This window comes from Nelumbo nucifera, chromosome 1 (genome assembly GCF_055504915.1).
Source record: "Nelumbo nucifera cultivar China Antique chromosome 1, China Antique-T2T, whole genome shotgun sequence".
In the NCBI taxonomy this organism is placed as follows: Eukaryota; Viridiplantae; Streptophyta; class Magnoliopsida; order Proteales; family Nelumbonaceae; genus Nelumbo; species Nelumbo nucifera.
This window is the reverse complement of record NC_142649.1, coordinates 80558570-80575045: the sequence shown is the minus strand read 5'-3', so window position 1 is coordinate 80575045 and position 16476 is coordinate 80558570. Positions and strand designations below refer to the sequence as shown.

The following is a 16476-nucleotide window of genomic DNA, read 5'->3' as shown; positions in this document are numbered from 1 at the left end:
TGCAAGACAAAATAATAAAAAATAAGATTCCGTAAATTAAAGGATAAAATAAATTAAAAAAAGTAATTTAGGTATTTAGAAAGTTTTAAACGGTCGGATAAGAATTTTTTCAAAGTTAAATGACGGAACGCTAACAGAAGGGTATTTGTTAACGGCTAAAGTTAAGGGGGCCTTTGTCAGTCACCCAATACTACAAGGGTGGTTTTTGTAATTACCCAATTATGATATTGGTGCCGAAGCGAAGAGGTTGTAAGTTGTTCTTTCATTTCCGCGGGCCGCTACCATCAATCTCTCGCACGGAGAGAAAGAGAGTTTTTCTGGTAAATTGGTAGCCGAAAGAGCAAGGATGACAGCAGAGACCGCGAACGGGAGTTCTGAGACTCTCGCACACTCGAATGGAGTCCCTAATGGAGATTTGCAACATAAGAACAACAACAAGAAATTGAAGGAGAGCGAGCGGCGTCGGCGGAGACGAAAGCAGAAGAAAAACAAGCCATCCCAAGCGTCTTCTGATGTCCTGGCCAACGATAGCGAAGGCGCCGAAGATGAAGCCAAAGAGAACGCCGATCCACAGCAGGTTTCTTTATCTTGTTCTTTCTTTATTTAGGTCTTTTTGTTTGTTCGCCGTTTTCTTATGTTCATTTATTTTTACAAAACCAAACTTCTCCTTACTTAAGCTCATCTTGATCCTCAAGTTGCACGTTAGGGTTTTATTACCGAGTGTATAAATAGATAGAAGCGTTTTGGTTAATTCTTGTAGCCTGGTCTGCAGTAGATAGGTTTAGGATTTTGCAGAAAAATTAGGGATTGCTATCCAAATCTATAGTTTATCTGACTCAAGATCCCGGTATCATAAAGTTTTCGCCTTCTCGTTTGATAGATCGGTTGTTGGTCATTCGAGAATGCACTTTAACTATTCTCTTTTGTCTCCTAATATTGAAAACCATAGGCTGTCGAACAAGTGGAGGTAGAGTACGTTCCGGAGAAGGCTGAGTTAGAGGACGATTTACTTGAAGATTTTAAAAAGGTTTTCGAGAAGTTTAGCTTCGGCGATGCTGCTGCTACCACGGAGGTATGGAGTATGTAGTTACAAGAAAACTTGTTAAATGTGAATCATAGCCTCATAGGATGTTTCTCTGTTATCTTTCTCTCTCTCTCTCTCTCTCTCTCTCTCTCTATCTATCTATCTATATATTTTAAATAGATGACTCCGTGTTTTATTCTAACTCAGGAAAGCGATAAAAAAGACGAAGCAGCTGCGAATGCAGCCTCTAACAAGAAAACGGATTCAGATTCAGAGGAGGAAGAGCAGGACAAGCAGAAGGAGAAAGGGATGTCAAATAAAAAGAAAAAGGTTCGACTAGTTGATATAATTATCACTTAGATGGTTTAACTTCTTTCTCTTCATTTTTATGCAAGGACCTAATGAATTGAGCTGTCTTCCTTTAGCTCCAACGCCGAATGAAGATTGCTGAATTGAAACAAATATGCTCAAGGCCTGATGTTGTTGAGGTATGGTTGAGTAATGAATGCCTGCATATTCTCTATTATTTTGTCTCTGCATTGATTATCACTTATGGAGTTCATGCTTGCCTTCCCCTTCTTGCTTCTAAAGTTTGGATAACTGATAACCATTAGGACTAGCATATCTGCCTTCATCTTGTTTTTTGTTCTAGAAACATTTCTTATTGATGAACCTAGAAATATATATCCGTCTAAAAAGGTATCATTACCCGAAAAATCGATAAACAATCAACTGGTACTAATTCAATTTCACATGGGTTTCTGACTGGTTAAAAACTTTTAGGTATCACACCTTTCCGGTGTCGCAGAAATTCCCTTGAATTTTTGTCACTGTTATAATGGTCAAATGGTTCTTTGAACAAGAGAGCAAGGTTTTGCAAGACCAACTATCAATTCTTAGATCAAAATTTTCATTATCTCAATGGGTTCCTGAGAAGTTGCTCCATAAGTAGAAAAGACAATCACTCAACTCAACTTGACTAAACCTTGTCCCAACTATAGCAATGTTGTATGAAGCTGGGGTATGAGCATGGGAAAGTCAAAATGCATATTCAAAGAGTGGTTGCTCTTAGAATTTCTAGCCTTGTAAATGATTCATAAAATTTTCCTTCTAGCCCGTGGTATTCTCCTATCAGAAGAATACAACCACCATGTATGTTTTTACAAGTTACAACGAGAATGCAGCATTATCTGCTTCTCAGATATGGATGCAGAAATGTACAAATGTGGTCCTTGTATGGTTTCTGTAGGTTTTCAGAAGTGTTTTTTATTCAGCTGAGAAGCAAGACATGGATGCAGACATGTAAGATTTTTAATGACTCAAAAGGTAAGTAGCATTTGGGATTGGTTTTTCTACCTATTTGGATGCAGGTGGGACACCCCGATGAGTTTAGAAAGATTGTTTGTGCCATCTACTTTTAGATGGCCAAAGCGAAGAGGGAGAATGATGTGGAGATGCACAAGGGCAGCGGTGCTATGGGTACTATGGGAGGAAAGAAATCGGAGATTATTTGAAGATAAGGAAAGATGCAATGCAGAACTGATAGAAATTATTATGATAAAGGTGATCTCATGGGTGAAAACACTGAATTTATTTTCAAAATTTACAGTGGATGATATGATTAGGAATTGGAGGATAGTTGCTTTCTCTTCCTTGGCAAAAAAGAAGATCCTGAAAGGAGTGGGTGCCCCCTGAACCGGGCTTTATCAAATTGAACTTTGACGGCAGCAGTTTTGGAAACCCAGGAAGATCTGGAATTGGAGGGGTTATAAGAAATGAAAGAGGAAATGTGTTGTGGCTGTATTCGGGTCCCATTGGAATTAGAAATTCCATTACAACTGAACTGAATGCAATGGTATATGGGATACAAAAGGCTAAGGAGATGGGGGTGGAAAGGTTGGTTGTGGAATGGGATTCCAAAGTTATCATTAGTTGGCTAAAACAACATGACAGCACATCCTGGATATTCACAAATGACATCAAAAAGATTAAAAGTCTATCCAAGGATATGCAACTTTCAATTCAGTGGACCCATAGAGCAGCAAATGGATTTGCAGACCAGCTAGCCAAACAAGGGGTGAACAGGGATCGCTGTTTCTGGTCTCAACTGTAAGAGTGAAAAATCAATTTAATAGTGGATACACTCTAGTGGGGTAGCCGAGTCTACTCATAAACTGTAACCCCTGTAATTTCTTTTCAATAATGAAATTTCTTTTTACTGATAAAAAAGACTCAAAAGGTAAGTGGCCCAAATGACTATGCCACGTATTGGCTTGATACTAGACTGACTCTTAGACTCAGTGATTGCAAGATCAACTCTGTTCTCCAGCATGTATAGACTATCTGCCATGCTGCCTCTATCAATCATCTTCCCCGATGCCAAATCTTGTATTATATAAGAGGAAGGGAAAAATGTTACTTAGTAGTTTAATAAACTTTTAATACTATTAACGGAAAAGAGGTTTATAGGCAATTTTGGAACATGCAAGACATTAGAAAAGGGTAAGGATGAAAGGAAGGGATATGGTTCTTTGACCATATGGTTTGAGGCTCCAAAATCTATAATCTAGGGGGAATGTGAGGAATGAGAAGACACATGGAAAGCTGCGACATATTTACTTAATGTAGACAAAATGAAGTCGAGGAGGTAGTAATCTATCATACAACTCTAGATGATCATGGAATGAATTAATGATGTCTTCCTTGGGATCAAAACCAGAAGGGTGATAATGAGTCATGGTGGAACCTATAGACTGGTGCTCTTGAGAGGCCATGTTTGCTGAATTATACTTCTTTCGAACTTACTGTTTAGGCTTCTTGTTTTGTTCTAGTTTCTTATTTTAAGTCATGAGCTCACTTGGGCCTCACATGGAGATCCCAACAAGTATATATCATCTACTCTCTTCTGCGGACAATGGGTACACCCAAGCTTATCTATATCATCTACTCTCTTCTGGGAATCACTCTTTTTGAAGGAACTTCCATTGCTTGCATTTGCACCCCCCCTTAACTGCCAAAGCAACTGGCTTACCCTCAAAGTTCATCACATTTCTCTTACTTTCTTCTGACTGCACCAAGGCATACAGTTCTTGAATTGAAGGAGGATCTTTACGTCGTAAAATCTGTACCCTGATTGATTCATACATAGGGATTCAACCCCAAGAGGAAAGAAAAAAACTCATTGCTGAGAGATCAGAGATTTGTAGGCCTTGGCATCCACATCACATTTCCATTCCATATTTAGGTAGTGATCCAACTCCTTCCCGATAGATGTCAAATTCGAGTAATAAGCTGAGAGACTCATCTCCCTCTGTCTACAAGTCAAGGATTCAGCTTGCAACTGATAGATTTTTTTGATCAATTGCAACTAATAGATTTTTGCATAATTGCTTTTGTTCTGAATGTGTAGATTTAGCTTGTTCCCAAATTTCACAAGATACATCTGCCCATATAAAAATTTTCTTGACTTGTGGCAATATAGAAACTAAAAGCCATGACATTACGATGCTATTCTCCTGGTTCCACTTAACATGCTCTGCACTCATAGACTTCGACTCCTTCCATTTACGTAGCCTATTTTTCCCCTTGCTGTCATGTATAGTTTAATTCCCTTCAACCACTCTAGGTAGTTGAGTCCATCGAAAGGAAAACAGGCATGGGGAAGTTCATATTGAACCCCCTCACTCCACCACGGCTAACAGACACACTGAATGTGGCTGAATCCTCAGACAACATGGTAACAATGACTGATTCTACAGTTCAGTTACATAGCCAGCAAAAAAAAATCACCATTGTCCACACACAACACACAACACAGGTAGTGGAACACTTATGAAACTGATTTGGAAACCAAACAATGATAGAAAACAAATCAAGGTCTGGATAGGCTCTATGAATACCAAACATCTAAGGCACACAGATACTACTGTCATCAAAGACAATGCCCAACTATGTTGTTGCTGCAAATATAGGTCATCCAGACCTACACAACCCACCAACCTGGGTACAGAAGGATCACATGATCCACAACCACAAGGGACTGGAAACAAGCTTATAGCACCCTTTTTCCAGGTGATTTATTGGCACATGACCAAGAAAAAGGAAGAGAAAACACATACTTTTCCTGGTTCGATCCCAAAAAAGGAGATATGAAGATATTGAAGAGAGAGGTGTGACTACTTGAAGATATTGAAGAGAGAGTATAAGATATTGAAGAGGGAGCTGTGACTTCCCTAATGGACTTAAAGAGTAAGCAGTGTTTTTAAAAGGCACTTAAAGCGTGCCTAGGTGCATTGGTGAGGTTAATTTCAGGGTTTGTACCTTGCCTAGTCCAAGGTTCAGCCCTTTTGAAAGGACAATTAAAATTATAAAACTGTTTCTTTTGTAGGAATAAGGATTTTAACCCTTACGTGGTTTTGTTTGGGCCAGTGGTTCAAAGGCGCACAGGCGAGGCACATTTTAGGGTATGCACCTTGCCTAGGTCCTAGGTGCAACCCTTTCAAAAGGCGAACGCTTGGTGCTCCTGATGTGCCTTGCGCCTCAGCCCAGACGTGCACCTTTTGAAAATTTGACATTTTTTTGTGTTTTTTGAACATAGCGGCTGGGCCAGGGGCTCCGCCCCCGGATCCCCGTGCCACGCCCCTCGAGGCAAGCCCAAACAAGTCCATGTTAGGTGTTGATGTTGTTCATTCATTCATCCTAATAAAATATTTTCTTAAAAAGCAATTGAAATTATAAATTCATTATTTTTTGTGTGAGAACTAAGAATTAACACCTAACATGGACTTGTTTGGGCTTGCCTCAAGGGGCGTGGTACAAAGGCGGCTCGTAGAATCGGGAATGAAATATGTTTTACATTACATTAGCTATTTGAAGTAATGCAATTGAGTGGAAGAAGAGATTAGAGGTTTTACATGCTTGAAAATGTTTTATATGTTTGATTTTTTTTTAAAATTCTCATTTGAATATGCTTTACATCTTATGTTTATGTGTTTTAATTTTAGATAATAGTTTTTCTAAAACATTTATTTTAAAATTGAAGTTTATATTTTTGCGCCTTGCTTCAAAAAGGTGTGCGGCCTTGCCTTGCGCATTGTGCCTCAGGCGCAAATTGAACTCTGCGCCTTTTTTGCACCTTGCACTTTTTAAAACACTGGTTTGGGCTTGGCCTCAAGGGGCTTGGTACGAAAGTGGCATGTAGAATTAGGAATGAAAGATGTCTAATAATTTTTTGATCAATAGCTGAAAAAAATTCATTAATTAAAATTCTTTAGGATACACTAAGAAGTTGCAAAAGAAATAAGCTTAGTAAGCTGACCCAGAACAGAATTACAAATGTGCCCAAATATGTTCTTTGAACCCCTTGCTTTGCTAATCTATCTGCCAAACTGTTGGCAGATCTCCTAACCACCTGCCATGTCACCCCTTCCCCTTTCTGCAACCATTTTATCACAGTTTTTGAGTCTCTCTTGATGATCAGTCTATTAATCCCCAACTCTTTAGTCTTCTCAACTCCATATGCTGCAGAAACTCTGCCCTTGCCACATCACCCTCCTCCACAGGACCGGAGTACAGAGCAATAATGAATCCATTATTTGAAATAATGCAATTGGGAAAGAAATAAAAAGCCAAAAGTTTGACATGCTTGTATTGCCGAGTGTTTGAATATTTTTTATATGCTATGTTTGATCTTTTTTTTTTTCACTTAGAATATGTTTTATATGTTATGTTTATGTCTTTTAGTTTGAGCTAAAAGGCTTTTTAAAACATTTTGAGCCCATTTGGGAGGGTTTTTGCATTGGAGGCGAGGTGTGTTGTTTCAACCGTGGTGGTTGAGCACCTGTGTTCTAGAGAAGCTACCTGGGGTAGCTTCCTATTTCAGCTGCGTTTCTTGCGTCCGGAACATGGTGGTAAGCTTCCACATTTTTACTAAACACAACTTTTGGCATTCTCGTGTGGGCCCAACTTGGAGCACTAGAAGCTGCATCCCGAAAGCCCTCCCAAAAGGGCACTTAGTTTAAAAACAAAGTTTGTATTTTTTGATAATATTATTTTAATATTTTTTATTTATTTTTGAATATTTTACTTTTTTTTTTTTTGCATTTCTGAGCTTTTTTAAAAACTTGTTCCTTGCTTCAAAAAGGTGTGCACCTTGTGCCTTGGGGTGCAAAATGCCCTTTGTTTTTTTATTTTATTTTCTTTTTGCACCTTGCGCCTGGGAGAAAGATGAAGATTCTGTGATGGGCTATAAAGAATGCTTAGAGTCTCCTTGGGGAGGAACATTTGTAGTCTTGGAAGGGTAGTACTCAATGGCGTGTTCCCCAATTGCAAGTGATAGTGTAATTTGGTAATGTTACTAATTTCACATAACATAATGAAAGGAATAGAAGAGTTGTAGAATATTATTATTCTTCTACCTTTCCAATGATGATGGCAGGAACAGAAATGTTGCTTCTTTTCTACACTTTTCTTTCATCAAGTTCTGTTGTCTGGACTGTAGAGATCTCTGTTTCCTGGATTCTATTGGTGTTTCCTAAATCCCTTTTTTGTGTGCGACTGTGTGTATGCATGTGTTTTGATGAGCATAGTGATTTAAAAGGTGCGTCTCAGGCATGGTACAAAGGGAATTAAAGTTATAAAAGCATTACTTTTTATGTGAGAAATAAGAATTTAAGACCCTAACATGGACTTGTTTGGGCTTGCCTCAAGGGGCGTGGTACAAAGGCGACTCATAGAATCAAGAATGCAATATGTTTTACTTCACATTAGCTACTTGAAGTAATGCAATTGAGGAAAAAAAGAGATTGTGGATTTTACATGCTTGAAAATGCTTTATATGTTTGGTTTTATTTTTAAAATTTCATTTGAATATGCATTACATGCTATGTTTATGTATTTTAATTTTAGATAATAGGTTTTTTAAAACATTTATTTTAAAATTTAAGTTTATATTTTTTATTAACATTATGTTTAATATTTTTTTTTGAATTTTCTGACATTTTTCTTTGATTTTTAGCTTTTTTTTTTGTAATTTTGCGCCTTGCTTCAAAAAGGCGTGTGCCTTGCCTTGTGCCTGAGGCACAAATTGGCCCTTGCGCTTTTTTTGCGCCTTGCACTTTTAAAACACTGGATGAGCACGTGTTGTCTTATTTGTTACACCCAGATTTATGCCCTGTTTGGCATCAATTCTGGAAATTCTCATCTTCAGAAACTATCCAGAAAAGAATGGATTTTGAAAATTCTCATCTAGAGAATCTGCATAGGTGTTTGGGATATTCATCTGATTCTTGTTTCTCAGTGCGCTGTGAAACCATGGGATTTGGAAAAATGCCATTATGGGATTTTTAGGTCAATTCTATCCAATATAAAAAACGATTGCAAATGGGATTTAGAAAAACAAACCAATTAGGAAACTCTTCAACTATTTGTAAAAGAATCCAGGTTTCAAATGATTGTGAAGATATTGAATAAATCTTGTCTTCTGTGAAGATATTGGAAAACTTTTCAGCATTAACATGTTTCCTGATCATAGTGATAAACTTTCACAAATTGCAAAATGGGTTTATGACAATTTCCCTGTTTGTGAACTACAAAACTAAGTTTTGAGGTGGGGTAAATCTTGGTCCACGATGATTTTAAACATAAGGAAAATAAAAATGCAGAAAATAACTGTTTCAGATATATTATTTGACCTCATATCACCATGTGGCCAACGTCATAACGATTTGAAAAAAAACATGGAGAAGAATAGCAAAACTTGCTAATCACAGTTTAACACAAGGGAAAACCCATGTGAGCAGAGGTGTAGTAAAGAGAATTGCTAACTGAAGGAGGAAGACAAAAAATGATGGTTTGGGCTTTTCTTTTTCAAATTTGGTTTTTGTTTTGTGTGGAAATGACCAAAAAACCCATGTTCTCATATGTTAGTTTATATGGCACACATGTTCGTAACTTTAATAGAGACGTGGCGAGAATCATCTCCACCGAGAATCCATCCATATTAGAAGTGAAGTTATATTTCACTTGGAAATGGGCCAAAAATCTTAAGATTCTATTCTAGATAGAATATATTTTGGAGAACTACTACAACCAAATGGCATTCTCATCCAAAGAATCGCCAGAATTGATTCTTTGGATGGATGCCAAACAGGGCCTTAATGTTTCAAACCTTTTTTAGTCTTCACCTTTGGTTGGATTAGTGATGCTCTGTAATAGGACTTGGAAAATGCTAACACTTTCTTTTACCTTAATGGCGGGCTGGTAGGGTATCCTACACTTTCAGATTTGATGGTGCGCTTTCTAGGATTAAGGAAGGTAATTTGGGTGATTGATGATGGATACAGATGGAGAAGCAGGTAGAAGCTTTCTGTCTACCAAATTATATTTCTGTAAAGAAACACTTTAAAATTAGGAAAAAAGGAAATCTATTAGAACATACAGTAGGGAGAGATTACATATAGGAAGAAGGAACTAATCTTTCTGTTAGAACATACAGTAGAGAGACATTAGGAAGAATAGAAAAACTAGAACTGTTTCTTAAATCAACTCTTTTAATATAGGAAGTAAATGGAGAGAGAGCTAGCTGCAACTAGAACTCACTAGGCTAGACTTTTGTTCATCAAATCAACTCTTTTAATTTTCAATTACAACAAAGTCTTTTATAGATTCAATGCCTTGCGCTTTCCTTTGTAGGGGTCCAATTCTGAATTAGAAACTGACTAGAATTGTTTCTTAATTGTATTAAAAGTAAAACAAATTTAAACATTTAGACAACTCTAACCATTACTGATCTTATTAAAACTACACATACAAAAGGCAACTCCGGAGTAGACCCAAAAGTACGAGCTTTCTAATCCCATTCCCAGATATACACCTATTACTGAAATAATGTATAATTCTCTCATTACATGTCTGATTTATACCATCTTGTTGGATAGATAACTCAATAACCTTTTTAGTTACACCAAAACTGCACAAATGAAACAATTTTGACCCCTGAATGGTAGTTTCAAGGCACTAAGGCGAGGCTAGGTGACAGGGGGCGCCTTGTCGCCTAGGCAATTGATTTTTTTTAATGTAGAAAACATAGATCCTAGGGTAGTTCCCTAGGTACCATAACCATATTTCCTTAATAATTATTTATAATTTCCATAAGAAAAGTATATAATTCATGTTAAAGTATTGAAAATCAACATATTCATGAGAAGAAAATGAAGGAAAAGAAAATTTAAAAAATATAGGGGCTGAACCCTTATTTTGTTATAGGAAAAGAAGAAATTAATGTATAAACACACAAACTGAGTATTGTAGTTTAATAATGTCTATTTTATAATTATAATGTCAAAAAATAAAGAATAAAAAAGTATTTTATAATAAAAAGTACAAAACTGCTTGGCAATTAGGCAAGGCGAGACTCAAAGGGCGCCTTGTCGTCAAGGCGTCACCTTGACAACTATGTGGTAGACTGAAGGAAAAGTAATGTGATTGCATCAACTTCTCAAAATTCTAAAAACTCTATAATAAGACATTTTAAACTAATTTGACTGTTTTAAGATGATTAATCCTATTCCTAAGACATTAATAAACTAGAAAGTACTTTGAGAAAACTTAAAATACCAAAATCTAAGATTAAAGTCACATAGAAATTATGAATTTACCACGACCCCTGGTTCAAGTATATGAAGAAACTTGAGTTCTTCCTTGCATTTTTCCTTTGCTCCCAAGCCTGCATAATTTCTTTTCTTTTTTTTTTTTTGATCAATAACAATTTCAGCAATTTTATTAAAATATCACAAGAATACAAGAATAGTTACAGCAAGGAAGACAAACACTCTTATCTTCCAAAACAACTTAAGTCCTCAAAGAAAGAAGAGGAAAAGAAGAAGCAATTTGTTACAACTTAGCCCAAAACATTACATCCCTTTCTATCCCCTGTTTAGCTAGCCCATCAGCTATAGAGTTAGTTGTTCTTTTGACCCAACTCATCCTGGTTTCCATATCCCGCACCAGCCACTTGAATTTTCTCCTCTCATTGTTGTATTTCCATAATCCACAATTTTCTTTCCTTAGCCACCCTATCACCACCTTCGAGTCCCCTTCAATTATGAGTTTTCTGACATCCATTTTCTTAGCTTTCTGAACTCTTTCCATAATTGTCAGGATCTCAGCTCTAAGAGAATCCCCCACTCCAATTGGACCTGAGAACATGGCTGAAATGACCCCATTCTCATCCCTGAAAATACCCCCAATCCCTGATTGTTCAGGATCCCCCCTACAGCTCCCATCAAAGTTCAATTTTAGGAATCCAGCTGGTGGGGGGGGGGGGTTCCAAGATACCTTCACAACTGGTTTAGGCTTCATGCAGTTTGCAATCTCTCCCCACTTCTTCAACATGTCATCCATTGTGTAGTCTGTGAATAGCTTTAAAGACTTCAACCACTGTACAACCCTGATATGGATCACTGCCCTCAATTCTTCATCCCCTCTTTCTTCTTTCGAGAAGATTCTGAGGTTTCTTTCTTCCCATAAGGACTAGTATACTGCAACCCTCAGTCCTCTCCACATAGTCCTTCCCCTTTTCATGTGCCACCTGAAAAAAGAAGGGGAAAAAAGGCTCTGCAAGTCTGATGGAGGGTTCCACCTATGCCCAAAAAAAGAAAAAGCCCATTCCCAAATTGACCTTGCAAATTGGCACGACACCAGTAAGTGAAAACCAATCTCCCCATCTGCTTTGCAGAGAACACACCAATGAGGTGACAAGCATGTGTTGGGTTTCTTCTTTTGAAGCAAATCACCAGTATTGAATCTTTCCAGATAGGCTTCCCAACAAAAACTACCAACCCTAGGAGGAATTGGTTTGCACCAAACCTCAAAAACCGGGAAATAGGAGGTTGCAGGACTGGTGGACTGACATAAGACTTTGAAGAAGGAAGCACAAGAAAAGGAGCCTGTGGGGGTTGGGGTCCAAGTTCTGGAGTCAACCTTAGAGGGGTCAATGAAAACATTATCAAGAAGGTCAAGGAGGCTCAAAATACTATGGAAGTCAGAGTCCCTCACAACCCTCCTCAGACCTAGGTTCCATCTAAACCCAAGACTGGAGGAGGAAGGGGTGATGAAGAAAGAAATTGGCTTATTCTTAAAGTCAGAGAGAGCATACACAGAGGGAAATTGGTCCTTAAATGGAACATTCCCCATCCAAGTTTGTTCCCATAATTTTATACAATTACCAGAATTCAAATCATACCTGACAAGTGGGGAGAAGACTGAAAACAAATCATGAATGGCTTTCCAGGGTGAATTACTTGTGGTCCTTGCTCTGATTCCAACATCCCATCCATTTTGCTCCATCCCATGTATGCTTGCCACTATTCTAGCCCATAGCTTTTTCTGCTCCAAAGGAAACTTCCACAACCACTTTTCCAAAAGGGTAGAGTTCCTCTTCTCAATGTTCCCCAGCCCCAAACCTCCACAAGCTTTACTCCTAGTCACCACCTTCCAGCTCATTCTATGGTCCCTCTTCTCCTCTCCCGACTCCCAAAGGAAATCTCTCATTAATCTCTCCAACCTACTAGAAATCTTCACTGGAATTTTGAACACTGAAAGGAAATAAATGAGTAAATTTGCAAGCGTGGCCTTGATCAGTGTAGTCTCATTAATCTCTCCAACCTACAAGAAGCAAGTCTTTTTTCAAACCTCTCCACCATCGGGTTCCAAAAACTCGCACTCTTGGAATTATCACCTAGTGGCAAGCCTAAGTAACTCAACGGCCAAGCCGAAACTTCACACCCAAGCACTTTTGCACTCTCCCTAATCTCTCCCTCCATATTCATACCCACACTACTCAACTTTTCCCAAAATTCACTTTCAAGTTTGACATTTGCTCAAAAAGTTAAATCACTAACTTTAGATTCCTAATGAACCTCACATTACCTCCTTCACAGAACAAGATCATATCGTCAGCAAATTGTAAGCGAGTAAGTGGGATGTCCTCCCTACCAACCCTCCATCCTCTAATGAGGCCCCTAGAGTCTGCTCTGTGAATCAATCTCCCTAGCACATCAGCAACAAGTAAAAACAGAAAGGGGGATAGGGGGTTGCCCTGTCTTATACCCTTAATGGCTGGGAAGAAATCTACCACTGTCCCATTCACTAGCACTGAGTGACAGTTCCTAACACACCCAATGATCCATTTGCACCATCTAGCCCCAAACCCCAATTTGAACATGACTTTCCTAAAAAATTCTCAATCCACTATGTCATATGCCTTCTCCATATCCAGCTTACAAACCACCCCCTTCTTCTTATCCTTCTTGAAACACTCCACACTCTCATTAGCAATGAGGATTTGATCAGTAATCTATCTTCCACTCACAAAAGCACCCTGATTTTGTTCAATTATGTTTGGCAATACCTTCTTCAATCTCAAAGATAACACCTTTGCAATGATCTTGTATAAGCTATTTACCAGACTAATTGGTCTGAAATCCCTTGGGTGTAAGGCTTCTTTCTTTTTGGGGATCAAAGCAATGAAAGTGGAGAACTGGATTAATAATTCCTCTCCTATGAAACTCCTTAAAGACCCGTAGAAGGTCCTCTTTCAGAATATCCCAACAATCTTGATAGAAAGCCATTGTAAACCCATCCAGCCCTGGAGCTTTTGTTCTATCCATAGAAAATATTGCTTCCTTGATCTCTTCCAAGTCAAGCCCGTTCTCCAAACTTCTCATGTTGTTGAGTTAACTCAATCCCATCCACAACCAATTTGGAAATGAAGTTTCTCCTTCTCCGACCATCTGCCAAAGCGTAAAAGTACCTAGTATTTCTGTCCCCCTCTTGTAACCATTTGCACCTAGATTTCTGCCTCCAGCTTACTTCTTCCTTATGTAGGTAGTCCCCTAACTGTCTTCTCAAACCTCTTAATTCATTGTCTCCCTCTCCAAATTCTTCCCTTTCTTCTTTAGTGTCAAGGCTTTCCAATTGGTCCATCAGATTTCTCTTCCTTTCTTCTAACCTCCCATATTCCAAGATATTCCACTCCTTGATCTTGGCTTTCAAGAATTGTAGCTTCTTATGAAATCTCATCCTCTCCCATTCCACCATTGGGTTACACTCAATCCACCACTCCCTTACTCTATTTGTAAACCCGGGATGGAGTAACCACATATTTTCAAATCTAAAGGGGGCAGGTCCTCCACTCCTCTCTTCCTTGCAAATCACTATGGGCCAATGATCCGAGGTCACCCTAGGTAGGGCTCTAGATGCCAAGTTCCCCCAATGTTCTTCCCAATTCAAAGAAAACAAGAACCTATCCAACTTAGAACATATGGGTCTAGATCGGAGATTTGACTAGGTAAATGTCTTATGGGTAGAGGTATCTCCTTAAGCTCGAAGGCATCCACAAACCTATTAAACTTCCTCATGCTAGTTGTCACTCTCTGATTGGACTTATTTGTTTCCTCTGAGTATTTGATCACATTAAAGTCTCCATCCACACACCAAGGCCCATCCCACAGTCCTCTTATATCAGCCAATTCCTCCCACAATTCCTTTATCTCTCTATAATCATTTGGCCCATAAACATTTGTGAGCACCCACACATATCCATCCTCTTGTTGTTTGAACTTAATGGAAACTGAGAATTTTCCAATTAGTTCCTCCAGTCCTTCTACCACATCCCTCTTCCACATGATCATTATCCCCCCTGAAGCACCCCAAGAGGGGGCTACCACCCAGCTAATCCCCCTTGCTTTCCACACACTCCTTGCCCATCTATCATTAAACTCCATCCTCTTGAACTCCTGTAACATCACGATGTTTGGGTCATACCTCTTTATTAACCTCTTTTATTGTTGCTCTTTTCCTCACACTTCCTATTCCCCTCACATTCCAGCTTAGTATCTTTATTCTCACTCTTTCCTTAATTCCCTCCTACACCTACCCGCTACTTTCCCCCTTTCCTTCTCTCCCCTTTTGCCCCAAACTTCTTGTCACCTTCCACATCTCTTTTCAATCTCTCAACTTCACTCAACTTTCCCTTTTTTGTTCTGACCTCCCTCCTCTTTTGTAGCCCCTCCTTCAGCACATTCAGATCCTCTAGTCTACATCTCAACTTCCCTACAAAATCTGCTATTAACTCCTCTTGGTTAGGTTCCTCCCCCACTGACCTTCCTCCACATTCCTTTCCAGCCCTATCCTCCTCTCCTACCCTCCCCTCTACACCCTCCCCTCTCCATCCTTCCCCCTTATCACATTTCCTCCCTCCTCCACTGTGCACTCCACATTATTCTCTCCCTCCCTGCCCTCCTTTTCTTCCTTTCTTTTTCCAGTGAACCCTCCCCTCCCCTCCCCTCCTCTCCTCTCCACCACTTCTCCATATTACCTCTACTTCCACCTCTTTAAATACTCTCTCAATAATTTCTCATACCTTCTCATTTCTATCTCCCGTCCCACTCCTCTCCATTGTTCTTCACAACCCTTTCCAAAACCTCAAAAACCCCACCCTCTTGATTGGCTGCACATACATGGGTTTCGAGACATGGACCGGAAGCAGAATCTGGAACAAAGGACACAGAGAAAGCATTAGTAGCAAAATCCGAATTCACTTGGTTACCTGGGTGTGAGAGGGAAAGTGGATTAGGACTGTTCCCGGCCTCCCTTTCTAGTTCCCGAGGTTGGTCAAAATCTGTCTCCCTGGGTTGGTGGGAGAGTCCTTCTGCCCCTTTGTCAATATGGTGATCTCTTTTCTGTACCCTTGTTTCACCCCTGATTGGTATGTTCCAGCTCTGCTTCAGGTTCTCCTGATTTGCCCTTTTATTTGTGCCTTGCACAATCTGAGGCCTTGGGTATAGGTTTTTTCGCTTAAAGTCTTCAGCCTTGCTTGTTTCATGGTTTCCAGAGCTTCTTCCTTCCTCTATCTGACCTTCCTGGTCACCTATTAGCCGCTCCCCATCGTCCTCTAGGTCACCCCGAAATAGCTTTGCAATGTCCCACCCTCCTCTGTCATCTGTGCTGTAGCCATCTTCCTCGTTCACACTACCAATACTGGTACCATCATCTATCCATCATCTGATTCTTCTTCGTCATCACTACACATCACCCAACCTTCATCCGCCTCCTCTCTCTCTTCTGCTCTCCCCCGTGCATATCTTGGATTCGGCCTCTCTGTTCACAGAGAACTAGGGTCCCCATTGTTTCGGTGTGGAATCCACTATAAACTTTCCTGTTTGTCCATTTTTTGCCTTTGCAGATTTCCCCCACCTTCCTTCGCCGTTAGGGCCATTTGAGAAGAAGACCGCGACTGCCATCTATAATCGGTCTATAGCTTATCTTCTTACCCCGACCCATGCGACCTTTAAGTTGTCACGTGGGTCATTACAATTGTGCTTCGACCCACGTGACCCGTCCAACATCTCAACCGACTCGGACCAGGCTTTTCGATGCCCTAATCCACAGCC

The 16476-nt window shown here is 39.5% G+C and overlaps 1 protein-coding gene across 1 annotated transcript in view; it reads left to right on the top strand.

The window, feature by feature from the left end:
- Positions 1–247: 247 nt before the first annotated feature.
- The window catches only part of LOC104588886 (uncharacterized), a 29621-nt gene continuing 13392 nt past the window's right edge, over positions 248–16476 (top strand). The window contains exons 1-4 of the mRNA XM_010247010.3: positions 248–577; positions 950–1072; positions 1232–1354; positions 1450–1512. Coding sequence (XP_010245312.1) covers positions 347–577; positions 950–1072; positions 1232–1354; positions 1450–1512 — 540 coding nt within the window. The 5' untranslated portion in view covers positions 248–346. The remainder of the gene's footprint in view (positions 578–949; positions 1073–1231; positions 1355–1449; positions 1513–16476) is intronic.